The following is a 27,188-nucleotide window of genomic DNA, read 5'->3' on the forward strand; positions in this document are numbered from 1 at the left end:
ATGTCAAATAGACACTGGTCCTAGGACATCCACAGATAAACCGTCAGTTTCTTTCTTTGCATTTAAATGATGTTAGAAATATTAGCTTATGTCAGAGGCTGGTACTTTCTTTTGTTATTATGATTAGGACACTAACATTCAGTTCTCAAGCAGAATTCTCCAAGGTCATTAATGTAGAGTTCTGCAGGAGGACTGATGGGATATTATAGCTGCAGGTAATGACATTTTTATATAGTTTACCTCTTGTATATTACTGGTGGTAAGAGGATATATTTTACCTGCATGTGCTGTGTCAAGAGGGTTTTCAAAGATAGGAGCATATGGAGGGGAGTAAGCTGCTTTCTCAGCTTTTTCTCTAAGAGTGTGTGTCTAGTGCAGAGTAGGAGATTAATTCTCTCATGCCCTTTTTACCTATATTTTCCCATATTCGGAATATGGATGTTCTGCTTCTATAGCCTCCCACTAGCAGAGGACTGAGATGTGTAATGGAGCTATATCCATCCTTTCATTACTTCATCCATTAATTAAGAGACTGAATTCCAGAGCAAAGATATGGAGGATTTTCATCCTGGCTTCTTATTAATGATAATCATAATTTGTATTATCATAGTGTCTAGGGGTCCCTGCATGGGCAGTGGGTATTGCAGCCCAGGGGAGACTAAGTCTCCCCAAACAGTCAGGTGTTGCCCTGCCCACGCTCCACCCCGAGGCCCCCTCCTGCCTCTTGCTCTTCCCCCATGGCCCCAGCCCAGGATTCCTCTTCCCAAAGCGGGTGGTGGCTGGGGCTGGGGCTAAGGCTGGCAGCCCAGGACTCGGGACAGCTGGGGATGGTGCTCAGGCCGCCTGGTGCTGGGGCTGCTCAGTGCTCCGGAGCTGGGGCACTGGGACTGCCCGCCCGGCACTCTGGGGCTGGGGGCGCTGGGATGGGCTGGGATGGGGGAGCTGGCAACCGGGGCCAGCCCGGGGCCCGGGACTTGAGGCAGCTGGGGAAGGGCTTCTCTGGCCACTATGGTGAGCTCAGGGCTCCAGCAGTGGAGGGGCGGGGCCTCGGGCAGAAGGGGCATGGCTGGGGGCCAGCCTCCCCAAACAGGCGGTTCATGCGCTGCCCATGGGTCCCTGTCCTGGACCTGGACTCCGTTGTGCTAAGGGCTGTACAAATACAGAACATACAGTTGGCCTCTACTTCAAAAAGTTTACAAACTAAGTAATCCCAGGAGTATAAAGAGAAGCACAATCTCATTATCTTCAATTTTACATCCCGGTCAGAGTGCAGATGGTAAGATAAATATTTGGAAGCTGCTCAGGAGATATTTTTTAATGGGTCACCCAGTTTTCAACCTTCAAAGCAAATAAAATATGCAGGGTGTTTATGTAGTATTCACCATACTTGCATCAAATTCACTGTCTGACACTCACTTATTTCCCTCGGGGGGGGGGGTTGTTTTGTTTTTTATTTTGCCCAGCACCAACCAAAATCACGATGAGACCTTTCTCCGTCTCCAAGAGCTCAGTAGGGAGCTCCTCCCTTCTTGGTTACACCATAATCTTCATTTCTCTTCTTGTTCACAAGTTGGACTCAGGTAAGAATTCCTACTTTTGAACATACTTTCTGGCACCTCCTGGAAATAAAATATTAATTCCATGGAAAAAAATATGAAAGTTCCAAGTTGTTTCTCTTTTGAAGGGTTGGAAATGGAACAATTTTTGGGAAGAATGTTCATGACATTTTTAAACATAAATGTGTCTGAATATTTTTTTTAATTAAAAATGTTCTTCGGGTTGTTCATGTACTGAAAACTCAGGTACAGACAGGTTCAGATTCCTTCTCCCAGAGCTTGCATGTCCTGCCGCTTCTCTCTTGGGCCATGTCTACACTACCCGCTGATGGGTAGTGGTCGATCGATCGGGGATCGATTTATCGCGTCTACACTAGACGTGATAAATCGATCCCCGATCGTTCTGCCGTCGACTCCGGAACTCCGCCCCGGCGAGAGGTGGAAGCGGAGTCGGCGGGGGAGCGGCGGCCGTCGATCCCGCGCCGCGAGGACACGAAGTAAGTGATTCTAAATCGATCTACGATACGTTGACTTCAGCTACGCTATTCTCGTAGCTGAAGTTGCGTATCTTAGATCGATTCCCCGCCCCAGTGTAGACCAGGCCCCGGTCTCACATTACAGCAAGACGGTAGCCTTAAAGGGGTAGACAGTGACAGAGGTTCTCCATTCTTGTGGGACACCCTTTCTTCCCCCCTTCTCGACCTTCATGGGGTCAGGATGGCTGCAGCTGGGGAGCCCCTGGAAGCTTAGGAAGTTGTGGGGGGAACAGGAATAAGTGAAGAGGAACAGGCACTTCATGTCAACAATGTTGTCAGCATTTTGGAAACCACAAAACCAACTCAAAAACCCAGTTACAAATTTTTAAAAAGAATCCAGTGACAGGGTTTTTTACACATTATTCGAGCAGGTCTATTCCCAGGCATCTTGGACGAGTGGCAGGCAGGAGGGGGCAAAGAGGTGTGAGCAGCGGGCGGGGGGCTGGGGGAGGGGGTGAAGAGGCGGGAGGGCGGGGAGCCGGGGGGAGGGCGGGGAGCTGGGGAAGAGGGCGAAGAGGTGTGTGAGCGGCCAGGGAAGGGAGTGAAGAGATGTGGGCTGGGGGAAGGGTCGAAGAAGTGTGTGAGTGGCTGGCAGGTGGGGGACAGGGGCGAAGAGGCTCGGAGGCGCGGGTGCCTCAGGATGGGGGCTGAGCGGGGCCACAGGTGAAGAGTGGACAGGGCTTCCAGGGGAAGAGGCTGAGCAGGGACGGGGCCACAGTCTGGGCACCCCCAACCTCCCCAAATGGAGGAGTCACACACTACCCATGGCCTCACACTGTGCTTCCAGGTTGCATCTGCCTGCCTTTCTTTCTGCTTCTCTCTGTGTGCCATGTCTCCTGCTTTTCTAAGACACCCACCCAACTCCTGACCCACCTCTCTGGTCCAACAATACTCAGCAAAGCCATCCAGCTACATATTTTTAATTTGTATATGGGCTTGCATACTCCTCTGCCCAATGGGGAGCTGCTATGAGGGAGCCTAGCTGTTTCCCATGGCCATCCAAAATGCAGCCACACCCACTTAGCCTAACCTACAACAATAATTATTCAGCCCAGCTTCTAATACATACAAGGTGGAAGGAAGGGAAAGAGAGTTGAAATCAGATGCACAATGGAAACCTATTATAAGTCATGGAAGGGCCCTGATTTTCAAGAAGTGCCAATTAAGGCATCTAAAAACTGAAGCACCAATAAAATCACTTGACACCATTTGGCCAAAATCTTGATCATTAGTGTATAAATGTTATTTCAGGGAAGGGAGTTTTTAAAATGAAACTTATCTATCAGGGTTGTTCACAAAAACACTATTTGCATATGCAAATATTAGCTTTTTAATGTACATAGATTTGGACCTCCAATATTGTGGACCTAAGATTTTGGGTGTAGAATGTTGAGTTCGAGGCTATTTTAGAAAATATGGGTCTTAAAATTATATTGGAAAATAGTCTGGCCAAATATTGCACACAGATAAATACTGCTTAGCTCTTTTTATCTGCATATCTCAAAACCCATACAAAAGAAGGTCATTCTTACAAATGAAGGAACTGAGGCATAGAGAGGGGAAGTGTATTGCCCAAGTTGCCACAAAAGCTAGCGATAGAAAGAGAGCTAGAACCCTGCATGCCAGAGTCTATAGCTAGTACCCCATTCACTAGGCCATACTACCTACAAACTATACAATGCTCATTCAAGTCACCGAGGGTTGTATGTCTGTGCATCTGAAGGCAAAATTTGATCTGCAATATTTTTCATCCATTTTTGTAATAAATTCCAATTTTAATTCTCCATTTGAATAATTTCCCATCAAATACTAGCATGGAAGTGTATTAAAATTCACATATGAAGTCAGGACCCATGAACAACCACAATGCATTGTAAAGCTGTAAGGGATATATTTTCTATATATTGTGCCTGACCAGGAAATTAAAATCCTAGTCTCAGTTCTTCCCAAATTCAATTTTTTTTATGTCCTGTTCCATTTAACAGTACACTTTTCAGTGATTGGACCCGATCGCCCTATCACTGCTTCTGTAGGTGATGAAGTCAGATTAGCCTGCCGCTTGTCACCCAGGATGAGTGCTGAGAACATGGAGGTGAGATGGTACCGGGCTCAGTTTTCTTCAGTTGTGCACCTGTACCGTGAAGGGAAGGATCAGTATCCGGAGCAGATGTCAGAATATCGGGGAAGGACAGAGTTTCTGAAAGAGGGCCTGGCTGATGGAAGAGTTGCCTTGAGGATAGGCAATATCAGACTCTCTGATTCAGGGCTGTACGCATGTTTCTTTCGATCAGAGTTCTCATGTCAAGAAGCTGCATTGGAACTATAGGTATCAGGTCAGTAAACTTGATTTTCTATATTGCCTTCCCTAGGTTGAGAGGACATCGTTATATCTCATTTCATAAGCGCTGACTTTTGGTTTTGCTGGTGGGTGCCCCACACCAGCTCCACCCCCTCCCCGAAACTCCACCCCCACTCCGCCCCCCAGAGGCCCCGCTCTACCCCTCCCCCGAAATCCCCTCTCCTGAGTACCTCCTGCCTGCCGCTCACTCCTTTCTGCCCACTCCTGCCTTAAGGGCAGTGAGTGGGGGTGGGGGCAGAGAGGAGCAAGTGGCTCAGCAGCTGATTGGCAGCCAGCCCTAGGGCTGCCACTGCAGCTGCCCCGAGCAGGTCCATGGGTGCTGAGCACCCCCTATTTTTTCTCCATGGATGCTTGAGCCCCTGAGCACCCATGGAGTCAGCGCCTATGTCTCCTTTAAATGGCAATTACAGCACTTGTCTTTCTGATATCAGCTGTCGTTTGCCAGCCTTGCTAAGTGTCTGAGATCTGAGGAGACACTTGAAAGTTTTGGCCTGTGCACTGCAGTTATATTTCTAAGCGCTGATTGCCAATCGAGATGTGTGGAAAAGCTGTTTTTTCTTCCCTCTCCTCCATATTTGTGGTTTTTGAGGAAAATATTGTATATTAATTTAAGGTGATACAAAATATCCAAAACCTATCATTGCATTCAATCCCCTGCACCACTCTGTCGGGTGAAAACTACTTTCAGCTAACATGACAGGAGAAAGATTTATACCCAGTCTTGCTGATTTTCTTTGAAATTACAGGGCTCGGTTGTCACTAGCCCTAACTTGGCCATGCAGGGGAATGGCAGAGAGTAAGTGTGGCCATGTTAGGTTTTTAGGTACCCCAGCTTTAGCATGTGGGAGTGCAGGGACCAGATGCTCACCCACCAGACCAAATACGTGACGAGTAGGCAAAGAAAAGTGAGTCATAAGCACAGCCATGTCTGCGGTCCTTTACCCCCATGTGCCCATCAACACAGCTGGCTAGGTACCCAGTGAGAATACGCTGCACCAAGAAAAAGAAATGTTTTTTCTCCTCCCAGTGCAACCCGGGATGTCCCTAAAATGCACAGTCTAGTCCTATGGGATTATATAGAAGATAATCCAGTGGTTTTGTAACATATGGTAATACACAGAGACATGCTAGACTAGAATCAGCATTTCTCAAATGTGGCCACCGGGGGCTTTTCTTGCAGCCTCCTGGGCTTTGATGGGGGTGCGGGGGAGACCAGCCCCTCCCCCTCCCTGGTGCTCCTGGATGCACAGCCTTGGTGTTGGGGCTTCCAGTAGGGGTTGGTCCCTTTCCCTCTCTGGAGACACTTAGGCACAATGCTGGAGAAGCAGGCAGCTGGTGAGTTCCCCACCTTCCCAGGAGCGGTGGAGCTCAGATTTTGGGCTTCAGCCTGGGCATGGCAGGGTGGCAGGCTCTGGCTGCGTGGCATCAGGCTCCAGCCCCGCGCTCTGGCCACATGGCATCAGACTCTGTCCCCTAGCCACGGGGTTTCAGGCTGCAGCCCCCTGCTGCCTCTCGCAGCCACCCACCCACCCCCATCGTCCCTGGTCCCTGCTGCCTCCCCCTCCCCGCATCCAGGGCTTAATTAGTCTCCAGACTTGCCTGGGGCTGAGGAAGTCTGTAATGAAAAGTGATATCTGTGTGTTTGTTAATATCACTTTTCACAGGAGACTTACTAGCTAGCAATAAATAAATTACAACGATTTGGACGTGTCTATGTGCGTATTTCTTTGTTTTTCCTAAAGCTAATTAAGTATTTTAGGGGAAAAGTGTGAGTGCAACCACCAGCAAAAGTCGGTGGCTGCACTCTGAGGCCACAAAATAATTTGTCTTGAGAACCCCTGGACTAGATTCTGTCCTGCTTTACTCCCCTCCTTGGATCTTGGGTCTGAGTGTTGGAGAGCTCTTTCCCCGGTTTCCACAGGGAATCAGAGGGTGAAGAAGGGGGTAGAGAGAGAAAGGAGGGGAATGGATAGATCCTTTGCTCTCTCTACGCCCCTGTGTTTGGCCAGAACAGCTGGCCAGGTGTGAAGATGGCAGTAAGATACGCCCTTCCATGGGCTGCAGCAACTTACTTCTCCCATAAGAATGGCCATACAGATTCAGACCAATGCTTCATATAGCTCAGTAGCCTGTCTTCCAACAGTGGCTGGTGTCAGATGCTTCAGAGGGAATGAACAGAACAGGGCAATTACTGAGTGATCCATCCCCCGCCGTCCAGTCCCAACTTCTGCCAGCAAGAGGCTTAGAAACACCCAGAGCATGAGGTTGGGTCTCTGACCATCTTGGCTAATAGTCATTGATGGCCCTATCTTCCATGAATTTATCTAATTGTTTTCTAAACCCAGATATACTTTTGGCCTTCACAAAATCCCCTGGCAATGAGTTCCACAGGTTGACTGTGCGTTGTGGGAAGCAGTACTTCTTTTGTTTATTTTAAACCTGCTGCCTATTAATTTCATTGGGTCACCCATGGTTTTTGTGTTGTGTGAAAGGGTAAATTTCACTTCCTTATTCAGTTTCTCCACACCAGTCATGATTTTATGGATCTCTATCATATCCCCCCCTTAGGCATCTCTTTTTTAAGCTGAACAGTCCCAGTTTTTTTAATTTCTCTTCATATGGAAGCTGTTCCATACCCCTAATCATTTCTATTGCCCTTCTCTGTACCTTTTCCAATTTTAATACATCTTTTTTGAGATGAGGTGACTAGATCTGCACACAGTATTCAAGATGAGGGAGTATCGTAGATTTATATTAGGGCTGTTGATTAATTGCAGTTAACTCACATGATTAACTCAAAAAAATTAATTGCAATTAAAAAATTTATTGCAGTTAATCACAGTTTTAATTGTTTGCACTGTTAAACAATAGAATTCCAGTTGAAATTTATTAAATATCTGTGGATGTTTTTCTACATTTTCAAATATATTGATTTCAATTACAACACAGAATACAAAGCGTACAGTGCTCACTTTATATTATTATTTTTATTACAAATATTTGCACTGTAAAAATGATAAACAAAAGCAATAGTATTTTTCAATTCACCTCATACAAGTACTGTAGTGCAATCTCTTTGTTGTGAAAGTGCAACTTACAAATGTAGATTTTTTTTGTTACATAACTGCACTCAAAAACAAAACAATGTAAAACTTTAGCAACTACAAGTCCACTCAGTCCTACTTTTTGTTCAGCCAATCACTAAGAAAAACAAGTTTGTTTACATTCACGGGAGATAATGCTGCCTGCTTCTTATTTACAATTTCACCTGAAAGTGAGAACAGGCATTCACATGGCACTGTTGTAGCTGGCATTGCAAGGTATGTGCCCGATATGCTAAACATTTGTATATCCCTTCATGCTTCGGCCACGATTCCAGAGGACATGCTTCCATGCTGATGATGCTCATTAAAAAAATCATGCGTTAATGAAATTTGTGAAAGAACTCCTTGGGGGAGAATTGTATGTCTCCTGCTCTGTGTTACCCGCATTCTGCCATATGTTTCGTATTATGGCATTCTCGGATGATTACCCAGCACATGTTGTTCGATTTAAGAACACTTTCACTGTAGATTTGATGAAATGCAAAGAAGGTACCAATGTGAGATTTCTAAAGATAGCTACAGGTGTGGGACATGCTTTCAGAAGTCTTAAAAGAGCAACACTCCCACAAGGAAACTACAGAATCTGAACCACCAAAAAAGAAAATCAACCTTCTGCTGGTGACATCTGACTCAGATAATGAAAATGAACATGCATTGGTCTGCACTGCTTTGGATTGTTATCAAGCAGAACCTGTCATCAGTATGGATGCATGTCCCCTAGAATGGTGTTTGAAGCACGAAGGGACATATGAACTTTAGCTCATCTGGCATGTAAATCTCTTGCGACGCTGGCTACAACAGTGCCATGCGAACGCCCATTCTCACTTTCAGGTGACATTGTAAATGCCAAGCAGGCAGCATTATTTCCCATAAATGCAAACAAACTTGTTTGTCTGAGCGATTGGCTGAACAAGAAGTAGGACTGAGTGGACTTGTAGGCTCTAAAGTTTTACATGGTTTTATTTTTGAGTGCAGTTATTTTTGTACATAATTCTATATATGTAAGTTCAACTTTCATGATAAGGAGATTGCACTACAGTGCTTGTATTAGGTGAATTGAAAAATACTATATACTTTTGTTTCTTTTTTACAGTGCAAATATTTGTAATCAAAAATAAATATAAAGTGAGCCCTATACACTTGTATTCTGTGTTGTAACTGAAATCAATATATTTGAAAATGTAGAGAACATCCAAAATATTTAAATAAATGGTATTCTATTATTGTTTAACAGTGCAATTAATTGTGCAATTAATCATGATTAATTTTTTAATCACTTGACAGCCCTAACTTATATAGTGGCGTTATGATATTTTTTGTCTTATTATCTATCCTTTTCCTAATGGTTCAGACCATTCTGTTAGCTTTTATAGCTGCTGCTGCACATTGAGCAGATGTTTTCAGAGAACTACCCACGGTGACTCCAAGATCTCTTTCTTGAGTGTTAACAGCTCATTTAGACCCCATCATTTTGTATGTATAGTTGAGATTATGTTTTCCAATGTGCATTACTTTGCATTTATCAACCCTGAATTTCACCTGCCATTTTGTTGCCCAGTGACCCAGTTTTGTGAAATCTCCTTGTAACTCTTCACAGTCTGCTTTGGACTTAACTATCTTAAGTAATTTTGTATTATCTGCAAACTTTGCCATCTCACCGTTTAACCCCTTTTTCGAGATCATTTATGAATATATTGAATAGTACTGGTCCCAGTACAGTTCCTTAGGGGACTCCGCTATTTACCTCTCTCCACTGTGAAAACTGACCATTTATTCCTACCCTTTGTTTCCTATCTTTTAACCAGTTACTGATGCATGAGAAGACCTTCCCTTTTAGCCCATCATTGCCTACATTGCTTAAGAGTCTTTGGTAAGGGGCCTTGTCAAAGGCTTTCTGAAAGTCCACGTACATTATATCCACTGTATCACCCTTGTCCACGTTTGTTGATCCCCTCAAAGAATTCTAATAGATTAGTGAGGCATGATTTCTGTTTACAAAAGCCGTGTTGATTCTTCCCCAACATATCATGCTCATCTATCTGTCTGATAATTCTGCTCTTTACTATAGTTTCAACCAATTTGCCTAGTACTGAAGTTAGGCTTATCAGCCTGTAATTGCCAGGATCGCCTCTGGAGGCTTTTTAAAAACAGGTGTCACATTATCTATCCTCCAGTCATCTGGTATAGAGGCTCATTTAAGCAATAGGTTACATGCCACAGTTTGTAGTTCTTCAATTTCACATTTGAATCATAGAATCATAGAATATCAGGGTTGGAAGGGACCTCAGGAGGTCATCTAGTCCAACCCCCTGCTCAAAGCAGGACCAATCCCCAATTAAATCATCCCAGCCAGGGCTTTGTCAAGCCTGACCTTAAAAACTTCTAAGGAAGGAGATTCTACCACCTCCCTAGGTAACGCATTCCAGTGTTTCATCACCCTCCTAGTGAAAAAGTTTTTCCTAATATCTAACCTAAACCTCCCCCACTGCAACTTGAGACCATTACTCCTTGTCCTGTCCTCTTCTACCACTGAGAATAGTCTAGAACCATCCTCTCTGGAACCACCTCTCAGGTAGTTGAAAGCAGCTATCAAATCCCCCCTCATTCTTCTCTTCTGCAGACTAAACAATCCCAGTTCCCTCAGCCTCTCCTCATAAGTCATGTGTTCCAGACCCCTAATCATTTTTGTTGCCCTTTGCTGGACTCTCTCCAATTTATCCACATCCTTCTTGTAGTGTGGGGCCCAAAACTGGACACAGTACTCCAGATGAGGCCTCACCAATGTCGAATAGAGGGGGATGATCACGTCCCTCGATCTGCTCGCTATGCCCCTACTTATACATCCCAAAATGCCATTGGCCTTCTTGGCAACAAGGGCACACTGCTGACTCATATCCAGCTTCTTGTCCACTGTCACCCCTAGGTCCTTTTCCGCAGAACTGCTGCCTAGCCATTCGGTCCCTAGTCTGTAGCTGTGCATTGGGTTCTTCCGTCCTAAGTGCAGGACCCTGCACTTATCCTTATTGAACCTCATCAGATTTCTTTTGGCCCAACCCTCCAATTTGTCTAGGTCCCTCTGTATCCTATCCCTACCCTCCAGCGTATCTACCTCTCCTCCCAGTTTAGTGTCATCTGCAAACTTGCTGAGAGTGCAATCCACACCATCCTCCAGATCATTTATGAAGATATTGAACAAAACCGGTCCCAGGACCGACCCCTGGGTCACTCCTCTTGACACCGGCTGCCAACTAGACATGGAGCCATTGATCACTACCCGTTGAGCCTGACAATCTAGCCAACTTTCTACCCACCTTATAGTGCATTTATCCAGCCCATACTTCTTTAACTTGCTGACAAGAATACTGGGGGAGACCGTGTCAAAAGCTTTGCTAAAGTCAAGAAACAATACATCCACTGCTTTCCCTTCATCCACAGAACCAGTAATCTCATCATAGAAGGCGATTAGATTAGTCAGGCATGATCTTCCCTTGGTGAATCCATGCTGACTGTTCCTGATCACTTTCCTCTCATGTAAGTGCTTCAGGATTGATTCCTTGAGGACCTGCTCCGTGATTTTTCTGGGGACTGAGGTGAGGCTGACTGGCCTGTAGTTCCCAGGATCCTCCTCCTTCCCTTTTTTAAAGATTGGCACTACATTAGCCTTTTTCCAGTCATCTGGGACTTCCCCCATTCGCCACGAGTTTTCAAAGATAATGGCCAATGGCTCTGCAATCACAGCCGCCAATTCCTTTAGCACTCTCGGATGCAACTCGTCCGGCCCCATGGACTTGTGCATGTCCAGCTTTTCTAAATAGTCCCTAACCACCTCTTTCTCCACAGAGGGCTGGCCATCTACTCCCCATGTTGTAACGCCCAGCGCAGCAGTCTGGGAGCTGTTCTTGTTAGTGAAGACAGAGGCAAAAAAAGCATTGAGTACATTAGCTTTTTCCACATCCTCTGTCACTAGGTTGCCTCCCTCATTCAGTAAGGGGCCCACACTTTCCTTGGCTTTCTTCTTGTTGCCAACATACCTGAAGAAACCCTTCTTGTGACTCTTGACATCTCTTGCTAGCTGCAGCTCCAGGTGCGATTTGGCCCTCCTGATTTCATTCCTACATGCCCGAGCAATATTTTTATACTCTTCCCTGGTCATATGTCCAACCTTCCACTTCTTGTGAGCTTCTTTTTTATGTTTAAGATCCGCTAGGATTTCACCGTTAAGCCAAGCTGGTCGCCTGCCATATTTACTATTCTTTCGACTCATCGGGATGGTTTGTCCCTGTAACCTCACCAGGGATTCCTTGAAATACAGCCAGCTCTCCTGGACTCCTTTCCCCTTCATGTTAGTCCCCCAGGGGATCCTACCCATCCGTTCCCTGAGGGAGTCGAAGTCTGCTTTCCTGAAGTCCAGGGTCCGTATCCTGCTGCTTACCTTTCTTCCCTGTGAGTTCCTTCAGAGCTCCTGGGTGAATCCTATCTGGTCCTGGTGACTTATTACTGTTTTAGTTTATCAGTTTATTCCAAAACCTTCTCTATTGATACCTCAATCTTGGACAGTTCAGATTTGTCACCTAAAAAGAATGACTCTGGTGTGGAAATCTGCTGCTCCTGTGCAGTGAAGACCAACACAAATAATTTATTTAGCTTCTCCGCAATGGCCTTATCTTCCCTGAGTACTCCTTTAGCACCTTGATCATCCAGTGGCCCCATTGATTGTTTGGTCGGCTTCCTGCTTTTGATATAGTTTAAAAAATGCTGCTTGTTTTTGTGTCTTTTGCTAGGTGCTCTTCAAATTCTTTTTTTGGCCTACCTAATTATGCTTTTACAATTGACTTGCCAGAGTTCCTTTCTATTTTCCTCAGTAGGATTTAACTTCCAATTTTTAAAGGATGCCTTTTTGTCTCTAACTGCCTCTTTTACTCTGTTGTTTAGTCATGGTAGCATTTTTTTGGTCCTCTTACTGTGTTGTTGTTTTTTTTCAATTTGGGGTCTACATATAGTTTGGGCCTCTATTATGGTGCTTTTAGAAAGTTTCCATGCAGCTTGCAGGCATTTCACTCTTGTGACTGTTCCTTTTAATTTTTGTTTAACTCGCCTCCTCATTTTTGTGTAGTTCCCCTTTTTGAATTTAAATGCTACTGTGGTGGGCTTCTTTGGTATTTCCCCCCCTACAAGGATGTTAAATTTAATTACATTATAGTTGCTATTACCGACGGTTCAGCTATATTCACCTCTTGGACCAGATCCTGTGTGCCACTTAGGATTAAATCAAGAATGGCCTCTCCCCTTGTGTGTTCCAGGATTAGCTTCTCCAAGAAGCAGTCACTCAGTGATGTCTAGAAATTTTATCTCTGCATGCCATCCTGAGGAGACATGTTCTCAATCAATATGTGGACAGTTGAAATCCCCTGTTATTATAGGGGTTTCTCTTTTTGTAGCCTCTTACTTCCCTCCCCACAGGAAAAGAGTAGTAAAGGGGTAATTGTGGCTCTCTGAGTCATAATTCCTTTCAAGGCTGCTCCTTTCAAGGCTGCTCCTCATTTATCCTATCCTTAGGATAAATGTGTCCTCCCTTACTCAAGGCTGAGCCTAAAGGATCAGTCTAGCCCTCAATGCTCTGTTGCCGAATATGTTAAATTTTTAACCCAGAATATACAATTAATGCAGATTTACTTCATTCTCCAGTTTCAGGTACTAATCCCCTGATCTCTATTGAGGGTTACCAGGACGGAGGTATCTAAATGGTGTGTCGATCGGGAGGATGGTATCCAGAGCCTCAGTCACTGTGGAAGGATCTCAAAGGACAGCCTCTCCCATCATTGCCTGGAAAATGCTTCCGTGATGAACATGGGCTGTTTCAGACTGAATCGGTACTTATTGTAACAGAAAATTCCAACCAGAATCTGACCTGCACAATCAGAAACAACATCCTGAATGAAGAAGAAGTATCAAGCGTTTATATAGCAGGTCAGTTCATACATCCATTGATATGAAGTTTGGTTCGAGAAACTGTCCTATATCAGTGGTTTTCAATCTGTAGTCCATGGACTCCCGGGGTTTAGCAGACTGTGTCTTAAGATTTCTTAAGGAGGTCCGCAACTTCATTCGAAATTTTTTAGGGGTCCACAAATGAAAAAAGGTTGAAAACCACTGGCCTACATTCATTTCAGGACTAGTCTCCCTGTGTAAATAAAGTCAATTACACTGAGAATATGCCCTGACTTCATGTCACTGGTTTTCCTCTGCGGGAAACTGACGTGCAAGACCCAGATATTTGCTACCACTCGACAGACGGTTGACACTGGGGTTAAAACTGGGATGCTGGTATTGGAAAAAAGAGAGACAATAATAAGTTTAATAAAAAATAATAATAATTCATAATAAATTAATAATATTCATTTGTTTTTCAGATTCTTTTTTCCCAAAGGTCTCCCACGTGACAGTGATTCGCCTGTCACTAAACCTGTTGGTTTTGGGTTTTTTCATTCCCTTGCTTATTTACTGTTTACGGAAGCAACACAAAGAAAAAAGTAATACATGAAATAAAGGGGACAGTACAGTCAGAGCCGTCCTGTCCATAGGACGGACCGGGGCAACTGCCCCGGGCTCCGTGCTTTGGGGGGCCCTGCGTTTCGGGACATGGAGTCCAGCGGGGCCTGGGTGATTAGTGAGGGCCTGATGCCAGCAGCAGCAAGTGACCCGGCCCCAGCCCGCTCTGCTCTGCCCCATCCCTCCGGCTCCTGGCATTGCTCGGGGGAGGGGGCGGAAGCCAGAAAGAGGTGGGGTGGGGCTTGGGGGAAGGGGTAGAATGGGGCGGACAGGGGTGGAGCAGGGGCAGGAAGATGTGGGGTGGGGAAGGGGTGGGAAGAGGCGGGGCAGAGGCTTGGGGGAAGGGGTGGAACGGGGCGGAGAGGGACAGAACAGGGGCAGGAAGAGGTGGGACGGTGAAGGGACAGGAAGAGGCGGGGCAGGGGCTTGGGGGAACGGGTGGAATGGGGCGGGGAGGGGCGGAGCAGGGGCAGGAAGATGTGGGGTGGGGCAGGGGCTGGAAGAGGCGGGGCAGAGGCTTGGGGGAAGGGGTGGAATGGGGCAGGGAGGGGCAGAGCAGGGGCAGGAAGAGGCGGGGCGGGGGGTTGGGGGAAGGGGTAGAGTGGGGGCGGCACCTGGGCCAGAGTGGGGGGGTTGTCCCAGGCCCCGCACCCCCCCCTAGGGACGGCCGTGATACAGATATAGTCAGGGAGAGATTTTTAAAATGAGAGAGGGTGGTGTAGAGAAGGGTTAACAGAGGGTTTCAGTTCAGTGTTCAGCTTCCCTTGGGGTTCTCCCGTGCTCCCTAGGGAGCCAATCCCACTGTGGCCAATCGTTACACCGTGTCACGGTCTAACTGTCGGCAGGTTATCTGGAAACTCTGCCCCTTTGTAAACCAAGCGTGGAAGAGAGCCGCAGCCTTCAGATACTTAAAACCGTCCCTCTGGAAGAGGCATCTTGACACTCTGTGTCAGGGGTGGCCAAACGTACTGAGCCTCTGAGCCACATACGATAATCTTCAGAAGGTCAAGGACTGGGCGCATAAGCGCTGACTCCGTGGGTGCTTCAGGACTGGACCACCCATGGAAAAAAATTAGTGGGTGCTTAGCACCCACCGGCAGCCAGCTCCCCCGTTCCTCTCCCTGCTGATCAACTCCTCCCCCTCCCTCCCAGTGCCTCCCGCCTGCCGCGATCAGCTGTTCCGCAGCATACAGGAGGCGCTGGGGGGTGGGGAGGAGCGGGGACAGGGTGTGCTCAGGGGAGGGGGCAGAACTGGGAGGGACGTGGCAGGGCGGGGTGAGGGTTTGAGAGAAGAGGTGGGATTAGGGTGGGGCCCAGGGCAGAGTGGGGGCAGGGGTGGGGCGTTGGCGGAAGGGGTCGGGTGGGGGTGGGGCCTGGAATGGAACGGGGGTTTGAACACCCCCGGGGCCCGGAAGAAGCCAGTACCTGTGGCTGGGTGTGCCTGCCAAGGCTTGGGACTTCAGCCCTGCAGGGCTTACCTGCCGTGGCTCCTGCCCTGTGGAGGGGTGGTGGGGTTAGGGGCTTCTGCCCTGTGAGAAGTGCCTGCTGGGGCTTGGGGCTGAAGCACCGACAATGCCCACCATGGGGCAGAAGCCACAAGGCCCCCCTCCCTGTTGTACAGAAGCCCCTAGCCCCACCACCCTGCCGCAGGGCAGAAACCCCGAGCTCCGCTCCCAGCCTGATAGACGGAGAAGGGGTGGGTGTGGCGGGCTCCACGAGCCACACTTTAACTGTAAAAGAGCCATATGGGGCTTGTGAACCACGGTTTGGCCACCCCTGCTGTATGTGAAAGAGAACTCCTACAAATTCTGTATATTACAAACTACAGTACAATTAAGACAAGTTAAAATACAATACAATGAAGAAATGTTATGCAATTCTCTGAGTCAGAAGAAGACTTGAGAAAAAATAATTTCATCTTAAAAGTTTCATTATGAAATGGAAATTGTACAGAAATCATTTTTATACTATTAGAATGTCTTCTTTTTTTGGCATAGTAATGAGGAAATGCAAGATACAAACGAAAGATATAATTCTGCTTCTTTTGTCTATAGTGAATTGCACATAGTGAAACAAAGCTGAATGCGGTTTCTTGGTATGGAAAACAATCCAAACGTACATCTAGGGATTAAAAAAACCCAAAACTATTTTAACCTTTTTTTGGTTTCTGATTAACTGTAAATTACCTTCCACATCATGTACACCGGTTTCTGTTTGTTTTTCAGTTATCTCTGTTTCTATCACAATTGTAGCAAAATGACAATAAATATTAGTTGAAATGTCACCATAAATTGATAGGATGACATCTAACATATCTGATCTTTTCCTTCCAATAGATTCTCTGCGCTGTAAATTGAAAGACTTTGAAGGTAAGTTTATGGGTTATATGGGGCAAGTGAACTATCTGATATAAATAGTCCATGCAATAAGGTAAGTCAAGAAAACAACATTTATTATCATGTATATGTAGTCCCCTCCCCTCCGAGGTGTGGCTTACGTCTCTTCCCTTTTTTCTCTCTCTGGTGCTTGCAATGGCCAATATTAAGAGTTTACATATACACAGGCATAGGTTCTGACTTTAATTTTTCCCCAGGGGTGCTCTCACCACCTCCCCCCGGTTCCGGTCCAAGGCCCCACCCCCACTCTGCCTCTTCCCCTGAGGCCTTGCCCTCGCTCTGTCTCTTCCCTCCTCTCTGCCCCCTCCGCCGAGGCCCCCGCCCTCGCTCCATCTCTTCCCTCATCCCCATTCCCTCTGTTGAGGCCCCCCCTCGCTCTGCCTCTTCCTGCCCCCGCTCCAATCCAGGCCCCTGCCGCTCACTGCTCTCCCCCCTCCCCCACGTGCATCCTCCAGCCACCAAACAGCTGTGGCAGGTGGGTGCTGAGCACCCATTGAGTCAGCACCTATGTACGCAGGGGTACTGTCCCCTGAGAAAATTAGTACAATTACTGCGAGCTGGCAAGGAATGTAAAGCCTAGTACACAGGGGACAACAAGGCAAACAAAACAAACTTAGCAACGTCATAATACACCCAAAATAAGAGCATAACTGAGGTAGGGACATTATTGGGAACAGGAAAATTAGGATGTGGAGAAGGAAGGGGTTAAGTTTAACTAATACTTAATAAACATTGATAAACAACCCTTTTCCTTGCCTCTGAGCACTCACAAAGTCCTCCAAACCCCAACTCCCACCCTGGCACCTTCCCAACACTGCAGGCTGAGGTCGGGTGTCCCAAGATGGAGTGTTGCAGCACTGTAGTATCGGCCAGCTTAAATAAAAGTTCCCTTAGTTTATCTTCACCCCTGGGTGGGGCAGGGTCCTCTCCGGATGCCAACCAGGCTCAGGTATTCTCTCAGTCTGGAATTCTCCCGGAGTCTCAGCTGTCTCTCTGGAACTGACGCTGGGTCAGATCTCTCTCTGCTGGATGCCGGTCACTGCAGTGCTGGAAATGCCTGGTCCATGCAGCTAGATCTCACAGAGAACCAAGGACTCCATCGGGGGGACTGGGAGTTTAGCAGGGGCTCTCTGAGCTGCGCTGTCTCTCCCCCAGCTTCCTTCCGAACTCAAAGCCGAAATGGTCCTAAACTCTGTGTGTAAACTTAAATCAGGCTGTCCTCGGGATGGGGGCTGTGCGGCACTGGTGACACTGGGCCAGCAGACTGCATGTCCAGATCAGCCCCTGCAGATGGGGACCATATTTCCCAAAGATGCTCATCCAAGGCCCCCTCCCCACGCAGGGCTGGCCTGAACCACTCACCCAAACCCTGCCCCCCACCCCCAGACAGGGCTAGAGTCGCTGCTCGCCCGAAGCCTGCCTGCCCCCCACCCCAGCCCTGCATGGGGCTGGCATCACCACTCCCCCCTTGTTCCTTCACACCCCACCTTTTTGACAAAACAGAGCGTTTGTCCTGTTTGCTCTTGCCAACTGAGCAAATGGGACAAGTTCACACTCCTGTCAAAAAAGTTGGGACGGCCAGGACAGGGCTTAAAAAAGGGACTGTCCTGGCCAAAACAGGACATATGGTCACCCCATGCAGATGCCTTGCTACTGGCCTCAACATGGGTTTCAGTCCCTATTGCCCACACTTCTGACTCCACGAATGCTGGGAAGTGTGGTCAGAGGGATTTGGCAGCCATTACATTTGCAAACCTTTCAGTAAAGCCCCCTAGAAGCTCAGTCTGTAGCCCCAGGAGTGGTTTATCTGAACGATCAGATAGAAGAGACTTTACCCAGGATAGATAAGGAGGGTCCTCACACTCTGATTGGAAAGAATGGCACATAGGCCACAGATTTATTGACTGTATCAATGCTAATAAATGCAGTGAAATCAAAGAATAATTCTTATAGCAAGGAGTTGACAGTGGCCAATTTTCCAACCATAGACTGCTTCTTGCTCCAGCTGATAAGCAGCAAATTCTAAATTCTTCTGACAGTGGCCAGTGCCAGGTGCCCCAGAGGGAATGAACAGAACAGGTGATCATCAAGTGATCCATCCCCTGTCGCTCATTCCCAGCTTCTGGTCACCTCTGATTCTGATTCTGGTCACCTCTGGTCACGCGATCACAGACATGAAGGTCGCTATCTTAAAACAAAAAAACTTCAAATCCAGACTCCAGCGAGAAACTGCTGAATTGGAATTCATTTGCAAATTGGATACTATTAATTTAGGCTTAAATAGAGACTTGGAGTGGCTAAGTCATTATGCAAGGTAGCCTGTTTCCTCTTGTTTTTTCCTACCCCCCCCCCCCCCCAGATGTTCTGGTTTAACTTGGATTTTAACTTGAAGAGTGGTCAGTTTGGATGAGCTATTACCAGCAGGAGAGTGAGTTTGTGTGTGTATGGGGGTGGGGGGGATGTGAGAACCTGGATTTATGCAGGAAATAGCCCAGCTTAATTGTCATGCACATTGTGTAAAGAGTTATCACTTTGGATGGGCTATCACCAGCAGGAGAGTGAATTTGTGTGGGGGGGTGGAGGGTGAGAAAACCTGGATTTGTGCTGGAAATCACTTTAGATAAGCTATTACCAGCAGGACAGTGGGGTGGGAATAGGTATTGTTTCATATTCTCTGTGTATATATAAAGCCTGCTGCAGTTTCCACGGTAAACATCTGAAGAAGTGAGCTGTAGCTCACGAAAGCTTATGCTCTAATAAATTGGTTAGTCTCTAAGGTGCCACAAGTCCTCCTTTTCTTTTTCTGATTCTCCAGAAACTCACTTGGCCACACAGCCTACCATAGTTTGAGCTGCAGGCAAAGGTCATAAACCAGAAAACACTCCCAGGGAGGCCAAAAGTAGCACCGGCTAGATTCCATCAATCTCTGCTGTGGGGTTTCACTGTCCTAATACACCACAATTACCAAACTAGGAGACAAAGACCACCACTCTCCCTCTGAGGCCCTCTATCACCCATTTAATTGCCAATTGGCTATCAAATTTTCACTAAAAGAACATCCTCTGAACAGTAGAAGTTGAAGGCTTCAGTAAATAGTATAACAAAACCTATTTATATAGAAAAAACACCCCAAACTTGTGGGGTTGGTCCATGTCTGTGATGACACGGTGGGTGAAGTAATATCTTTTATTGGACCAACCCATCTTGTGAGAGCAACGCTGCAACCCGTTATTAGAATGAGACTTTGTACAAGTGGTCTTTATGGTCTTGATTTCAGGGAAAAGATCAAAAAAGTCTATTTTAGTATGTTTTTAATTTTAATAAATTGTAATTGGGCTTCCACAGAAAGATCAACTTGTGTCTGTCCTTATTTCATAGGAACAACATGCAACAGGAATGGACATACTGGATTAGATGTGTGCCCATCTAGTTCAATATCTTGTCTTTAATAGGAGAAAGATTTTCAATCTTTCTGTCTCACATTGTTTTTAATAATTTTAGCATAATTATATGAAATAACAGTAGGAATATCACCAAAAATACGACAATATGGAATCTCGTATTTCATTCTCTTCTTCCTCTAGATAAACTACGATTTCAAGTGGAGAAAGAGAAAGGTAAATTTCATTTACCTAAATGTGTCTCTAAAATGAAGAAAAAATAATAAAAGCTTATCTTTGTATCTCTGGTAGAAGAGGTGTTTTTAAGTAAACCAAAAGTGAATGTTTTCCTCATAGAGAGGAAACATTACAGAGAAAAATTAGAGATATCAAACATTCTGATTGCAGCTGGTTAAATCAATCAAATAAGCACAACTTGCAAACCCTTCTCAAGATATTTTACTGTATTAGTCAAAATTTGAGTTTTTGATGAAAAAACATCACTATAAAATCAAAAGCTGAAAAATTTCAAAGAGTTTTACATCGGACGGTATATTTAGGCTGCTGCTGCTCGGATGCGCTTTCGGAAACTGCTTATTACACGTTTGCTAACAGAGCTTTCTTTCCATAGCTGTGTACCTAAGGAAAGACAGGCTGTAACTTTAGGTTTCATTGAAGAGCCTTTTTGTTTATAAGCCAGGACATCACTGGAGTGAATATGATATAAACGTTTATAACTTTAAAATTACCAGAGCAACTTTCCTCAAACTCAACTCAGGGCTGAGAATTCCTGAAGGCATCAGGGCACCTAGAGGTTAAGCATTGCAATGAATCTGGCCATTACCTGTGTCAGTGGTAACCCCCATTTTCAGCATAGGGAATATCATTGGAACCAGTAATACCTGTAAAACCTGAATGCACTTTTTAAATGTGCGCACTGTATCTTGGCAACTGGAAATCTTAGAAGGTGAAATTGATCTCTGTGGAGAGGGGTCACCTCACAGACCCACGCACTGCTTGAAGCATGCTTAAACCTTCGTTTGATTTAAGCGATGCATAATATTGATGGCCCACTGCAAAAGAGTGAATGTATCTTTTAACCACTTATCAAGTAAATCAGAGGTTAGGTAATGTAACTAATTAAAAATGGCAGGAGACACAGTGCTAGAAGAAAGGGAGTACTTGTGGCACCTTAGAGACTAACAACTTGAAGTGAGCTGTAGCTCACGAAAGCTTATGCTCAAATAAATCTAGTCTCTAAGGTGCCACAAGTACTCCTTTTCTTTTTGCGAATACAGACTAGCACAGCTACTACAGTGCTAGAGTGTCTTTCTTTCCAGCATTATTCATTTCAGGTCTTGTTTTCTGTTTGTTTCAGAAAAATATCTTGCAGGATTTGGTAAGTTCCATTTTCCTCTATTACTATGAAAAAGCAGCCACTCCATAGTTAAGACTGAATATTCCTGACCATTGTAAGCCCTTTTCTAATATACCAAGTGAAGGGTATTTTAGCTTTATCTCTTAGGATACGTAATCTTTGGGCAGAGGAAATATGAGTGTATTTGAGGTTATTGAGAGAAGGCATTTTTGAGATAAAGTACTCAGAAAAACAGGTAGTCACCATAGTCACCATTTACCACTTCCCTGGTGGTCTAGTGGTTAGGATTCGATTCCCGGTCAGGGAAACAAGCTTTTCATCAACATATATTGAACAAAGGGAAACTGGTCTAGAGCCTCAGAGCAGAGGTAAGGCATGTTCCCACAGTGGACAGTTTATACAAATAGAGCTGTGCAAATCCATTGTTGTTGTTAAAGGGGAGGGATAGCTCAGTGGTTTGAGCATTGGCCTGCTAAACCCAGGGTTGTGAGTTCAATCCTTGGGGGGCCATTTAGGGATCTGGGGGCAAAAATTGGGGATTGGTCCTGCTTTGAGCAGCAGGTTGGTCGAGATGACCTCCTGAGGTCCCTTCCAACCCTGATGTTCTATGATTCTAGAGTTCAAAACCACAGTATTCTTGTAAGGCTTGTAGCATTCTGATTTGGGTTTAACAAATATTTTTTCCTGGCCATAAAAGTGGTACCAAGTTGTATTATATTAAGACTGCATGTATTTGGACAAGTCTTCAGCTGTTTTTGTACCTTTGTTTCAGTGCTCAGAAAAGCCAGAAGATTTGCAGGTAACTGAAATTGACATGTTACCAATGTCAAAATACCTTTCTTTCAAAGACCTGTGCTCCCTTTTCTTCTCAAAATTAACAGGATAAAAAAGTATTGGCTCTCAAGAGAGATGTAAGAGGTGATCATATAAAAATGCAAGTAACCGTTTACCCCTTTTAGACCTGAGCGGTCAGCCGCATTTGGGGTCCTGCAGGTTGTTTGTTAGGAGGAAAAATTGATGTTGGAGTCAGCTATGTCTTTGGTGCAATCCTGTTTATTTACAAAGACTGTAGAAAGCCATGAATCCCTGAATACAGGAAGAATCAAACAAGAGGAAATAGTTTCGTTTTGCACAGTCCCAAGCCTCTTTCAGCTAACATTCAGTCCACAAAAGTTTTGCTCTAGGCTTTTTCCCTGGGCCAAACTCCCAATGTCTATTCAGGATGTGTCCCTCACTTTCTGCTTCTTATTTGTGTCTGTTTCTGCTTTGTTCTTCCTGCCTTTCTCTCACACATACACCTCCACTGAAACAATACCCACTGAAACCCCTCTGCCCACATACGCCTCACATGTGCCTTTCTCTTGGGCCATATTATTTGCTTGTGTTATTGGTGGAAAACACTATTGTTTCAGCTACGTGGTTACATAAAGGAGCTCAATTCCTTTCCCCATTGATACTGAATGAAAGGCAGCTGTTAGACCCACCAATTTTTATGGGTTTAGCCCAACCCATAACATTATAAACAGGACAAAGAGCTCAGAGGAACGGAAATATGAGTCAGCAGTGTAGCACTTTTGCAAAACAACCAAACATCATGCTGGGATGTATTAGCAGGAGTGTTGTAAGCAAGGCACGAGAAGTCATTCTTCCGCTCTACTCCACGCTGATTAGGCCTCAACTGAAGTATTGTGTACAGTTTTAGGTGCCACATTTCAGGAAAGAGGTGGACAAATTGGAGTAAGTCCAGAGAAGAGCAACAAAAATGATTAAGGGTCTAGAAAACATGACCTATGAGGGAAGATGGAAAAAATTGGATTTGTTTAGTCTGGAGAAGAGGAGACTGAGGTGGGACATAACAGTTTTCAAGTACATAAAAGGTTGTTACAAAGGGGAAGGAGGTAAATTGTTCTCGTTAACATCTGAAGATGGGACAAGAAGCAATGGGCTTAAATTGCAGCAAGGGAGGTTAAGCTGGACGTTAGGAAAAACTTCCTAACTGTCAGGGTGGTTAAGCACTGGAATAAATTGCCTAGGAAGGCTGTGGAATCTCCATTATTGGAGGCTTTTAAAAGCAGGTTAGACAAACATCTGCCAGAGGTGGTCTAGATAATATTCTTCTTAGCCTTCCCATTAGTGCAGGGGACTGGATTAGATGACCTATTGAGTTCCCTTCCAGTCCTACTCTTCTATGATTCTATGAAATCTGATGCATTGAGAGATCTGTGCTGTAGCCCCTAATTTATTCCATTGGAGTAGAGTGAGGCCTCAGAAGGGAACATGTATCTAAGTGCCTTGCTTCCATGTGGAGAATCATGCTTAAATCCATGACTTGTTAGACATAATTATTATCCGCACACATTCACTCCCAAAACACAAGCCAATCCAAATTTGGATGGGAGATCTCCTGTATCTGAAGTGTCCTGCCCCTGTGGTTCAAATATTGTCCCACCTCAGAACAAGACCATCTTGAAAGAATTGTTTTCTTATTTGGCTATGAATGTTTAGCCATCTTAACATGTAGCTTAGCACTCAAACAGTAGTTCATCTAGCCAGGATGGGCAGGGATGGTGTCCCTAGCCTCTGTTTGCCAGAAGGTGGAAATGGGCAACAGGGGATGGATCACTTGATGATTACCTGTTCTGTTCATTCCCTGGCCTTGGCCACTGTCGGAAGACAGGATACTGGGCTAGATGGGCCTTTGGTCTGACCCAATATGGCCGTTCTTATGTTCTTAGTGTCAGTGCAACTAAAACACCCATGATTTAGGTGCTTTACTAAATGCTCCTCTAAGAGCTACTGCAAATATCTACAACCACCGTTCTCAACGTCTTTGATGTAAATAACATACAAAATGAGACAACTCCATATTTTATATGGGATGGAGGTAAATCTGGGCCTTAAATGTTATCTGTAAGTTATTTTCTTCCTATCATAGCTGGAGATAACTTTATTAGTCTGGAAAAGGGAAGGGTGAGGGAAGAATAGGCTTTTCGAGGAGATGGTTATTACACCCCGTTTTGTAGGTCCTGATATGGATAAATGAGACGTTTGAGCAATGCTGCTGTGAGCCAAGGACAGAGAGATCTGATTGCAGGGATTCTGTACGATTGCTTGGATTCTCTGAATTTCCTTTAGTGATGGTCACAGAGAAACAAGGCAGGTGATTTCTGGCTTTTAGGGCTAGATTTTCAAGAGTTCATCACATTGGCTCTGGAGCTCCTTTAAAAATTTGGCCAGCTCATTCTAGCAGGTTTCTCATCCACACCTAGGACAGGAGGGTCATTATATCCTCCTATTCCCTCTTCCACTTAACACCAGGGATATCACTTTCACCTCTCTCGTTACCCTCAACCCTCTCTACGTGCACAGTATTAGCCATCCAAAAGAGGTAGGTCTGTCACCCCAGCTGAATGTACCCAAATACCCCTCTTTCTCCAACTACCAGTTCTACCACAATCCCTGTAATAGAAATCTAAAGATAAAACAAAACACAACATAACCAATTCCCTCCACACTGAACGAGTAGCCCCCCTTCCATCAAAGGAGCAAATAACATTCCAAATGCTCACTCCATAAATGAATAAATGCCAAACACTCCTGTCTTCTCACCATGCCCGCACCAAATACCCCACCCGCAAATAACTCCCTCCCAGAAATAGCTAATGAAAATATGCCTGATCATGTTTCCACTCGCTGTCTTTAGGAGGTGGCTGGAGGAGATGGAGGAGAAGATAGCCCATCCTGTAGGGGATAAATGGATTTAAAGACCTCTTTCTCTAGATCCAGGACAATGAAACATTATTTATGAACTTCTGGTGCACAGATGCCAACTTTCAGCTTTCCCCAGGGGTGCTCCACACTGCTTGGCCCCACCCCTTCCCCCAAGGCCCCACCCTCGCTCTGCCTCTTCCCACCCCTGCTCCACCCCACCCCACCTCTTCCCAGCCCCACTCCACCCCCTCTCCCGAGCATGCCCTGCCCTCGCTCCACTTCTTCCTGTTCCCGTGGCTGCTCTTCTTCCTCCCCCCAGCGCCTCCTGCATGCCACCACACAGCTGATTGGTGGTGGGCAGGAGGTTCTGGAGGGGATGGGGGAAGAGCTGATTGATGGGGCCTGCCAAACAGCTGATCGGCAGGTGGCCAATGGGTGCCGAGCACCCACTATTTTTTCCCAGGGGTGCTCAAGCCCCGGAGCACCCATAGAGTCGGCACCTTTGGGCTAGTGGAAGGAATCATGATGACATTCAAACCAATAACAATATGCTTATAAACCTGATCATTTAACTTGTAATTTTTCTACACAAAGATACTGAAACTCTACTACTTTTATGGTAAAATGAACATGGGCTCGATAGACTGCGATGGCTTCCCAGATGTTATTAACTTAAAGGAATAACAGATTTAAAATGACTAGGTGTGAATATGTAAATATTATTAAATATGTTTTTGGATTATCTCCACCAAAAGGAAAACTCTCTCTTTCTTCCTTCCAGTGAATGTGACTCTGGATCAAGAAACAGCACATCCTGAACTCTGGGTGTCAAAGAACCTCAAAAGTGTGAAATGTGCAGACATAACGGGGGAACAACCTAAAGATCTGGACATTGCTGATTCTTATCGCTGTGTCCTGGGCTCTGAGAGATTTAACTCTGGGAGACATTATTGGGAAGTGGAGCTTAAGAACAAGACTATGTGGCACTTGGGGGTTTCTTCTGAATCAGAAAACAGGGAGAGGTACAAAAGTATAGCACCTGAAGATGGATACTGGGCCATAAGGTTGTGGAATGGAGAATACAAAGCCCTCTCCACTCCTCAGACAACAATCACCGTGGAAACAAAACCCACGAGGGTTGGGATTTTTCTGGACTATGAGGCAGGAGAGCTCTCATTTTACAATTTATCTGATGACTCCCATATCTACACTTTCAGATATAGCTTCCCTGGGACACTCCGGCCTTTCTTCAGTCCAGGTATACATGGATCTAAAGAGGATGCTCCCCTGACCATCTGCCCAGTTATAGACTGGCAATGAAGGACACATTGTCATTCACAACTACCATTACAATTTTCTAGCTATGTTAGATGCACACAGGAAACATTTTTGGTAAAATGTCTGATGATGGGGAAACATCTAGTCGAGCTGGTTGAAAATTGAGAGACAAAATGTTTTTTCTTTGGAAAATACCATGTCATCGATATCTGAACTTTCCATGGGAGTGTGTCGATTTCAACAAAACTTAGTTTAGAAAAAAAATTAAACACAGCATTTCATTAATGTTAAAATGCCCCTTTTGATACTTACAGAACAAAACATTTTGATTTTTTTTTCAAAATGACCTTTGTTTAACATTTTATTGTATATAATACGATAAAAGGAATAAAGGCAATATTGAAACAAAATCTTTTATTTCAATAGATTTCTACTAATCTTGCCAGGTCCCAGTCAACCCAGAGATTCTCTTTCTGGATCAGGGCTCTGCACACGGGACAGCACAAAGGGTCATAGTCCCCTTTTGTCCATGTGTCACAGTGCTGAGAGATGCAGCCACGGCAGAAGCTGCGCCCAAAGTCTACGCTCACTAACTCCGTGAAATAGTTTCTGCAGATGGGACATTTGGTTTCCTCTTGGAGTCCCTGTTCAGAAGCCCCTGAAGCCATGGCAGTGAGGAGCTGGGCTTCCATTCTCTCTGCCTTCTGCTCCAAATCAGAAGTGATTTTGCTGATAATGAAAGGTCCCTGCCTGATCTGCTATCAGCTGCTCTCCAGCACAGGAGCAGAAGGTGCAGAAAAAGGAGGGGGTGGGAGAAGGAATAGAGGAAAGATAAGAAAATAAGGAAGTTTGACCTACATGGGGCGAGGGGGAGAAGGAATGCGAGGGGAAGGGGGTAGAGAAATAAAAAGGGAATGGAAAGAAAAGGCGGGGGGAGGATA

At 45.4% G+C, this 27,188-nt stretch overlaps 1 protein-coding gene across 1 annotated transcript; it reads left to right on the plus strand.

Moving 5' to 3' along the window:
* The first annotated feature begins 1,986 nt into the window (after positions 1-1,986).
* Positions 1,987-26,506, plus strand: LOC140898413 (butyrophilin subfamily 1 member A1-like). The gene is made up of 8 exons (XM_073312220.1): positions 1,987-2,053; positions 4,078-4,425; positions 13,241-13,522; positions 16,441-16,473; positions 20,085-20,117; positions 21,259-21,279; positions 22,031-22,057; positions 25,751-26,506. Exons 3-8 carry the CDS (start codon positions 13,297-13,299, stop codon positions 26,287-26,289), a joined length of 879 nt encoding a protein of 292 aa, XP_073168321.1. The 5' UTR covers positions 1,987-2,053; positions 4,078-4,425; positions 13,241-13,296; the 3' UTR covers positions 26,290-26,506.
* The last annotated feature ends 682 nt before the right edge of the window (positions 26,507-27,188 follow it).

This window comes from Lepidochelys kempii, chromosome 14 (assembly GCF_965140265.1).
Source record: "Lepidochelys kempii isolate rLepKem1 chromosome 14, rLepKem1.hap2, whole genome shotgun sequence".
Classification (NCBI taxonomy): domain Eukaryota; kingdom Metazoa; phylum Chordata; order Testudines; family Cheloniidae; genus Lepidochelys; species Lepidochelys kempii.

What these genes read in the sequence shown, in the direction of transcription:
- LOC140898413 (XM_073312220.1), top strand. Translation starts at nt 13,297, where the DNA reads ATGGTGTGTCGATCGGGAGGATGGTATCCAGAGCCTCAGTCACTGTGG. An exon ending in TCAAGTGGAGAAAGAGAAAG is followed by an intron (nt 20,118 to 21,258) that starts GTAAATTTCATT and finishes TGTTTGTTTCAG; the next exon opens with AAAAATATCTTGCAGGATTT. An exon ending in AAAATATCTTGCAGGATTTG is followed by an intron (nt 21,280 to 22,030) that starts GTAAGTTCCATT and finishes CCTTTGTTTCAG; the next exon opens with TGCTCAGAAAAGCCAGAAGA.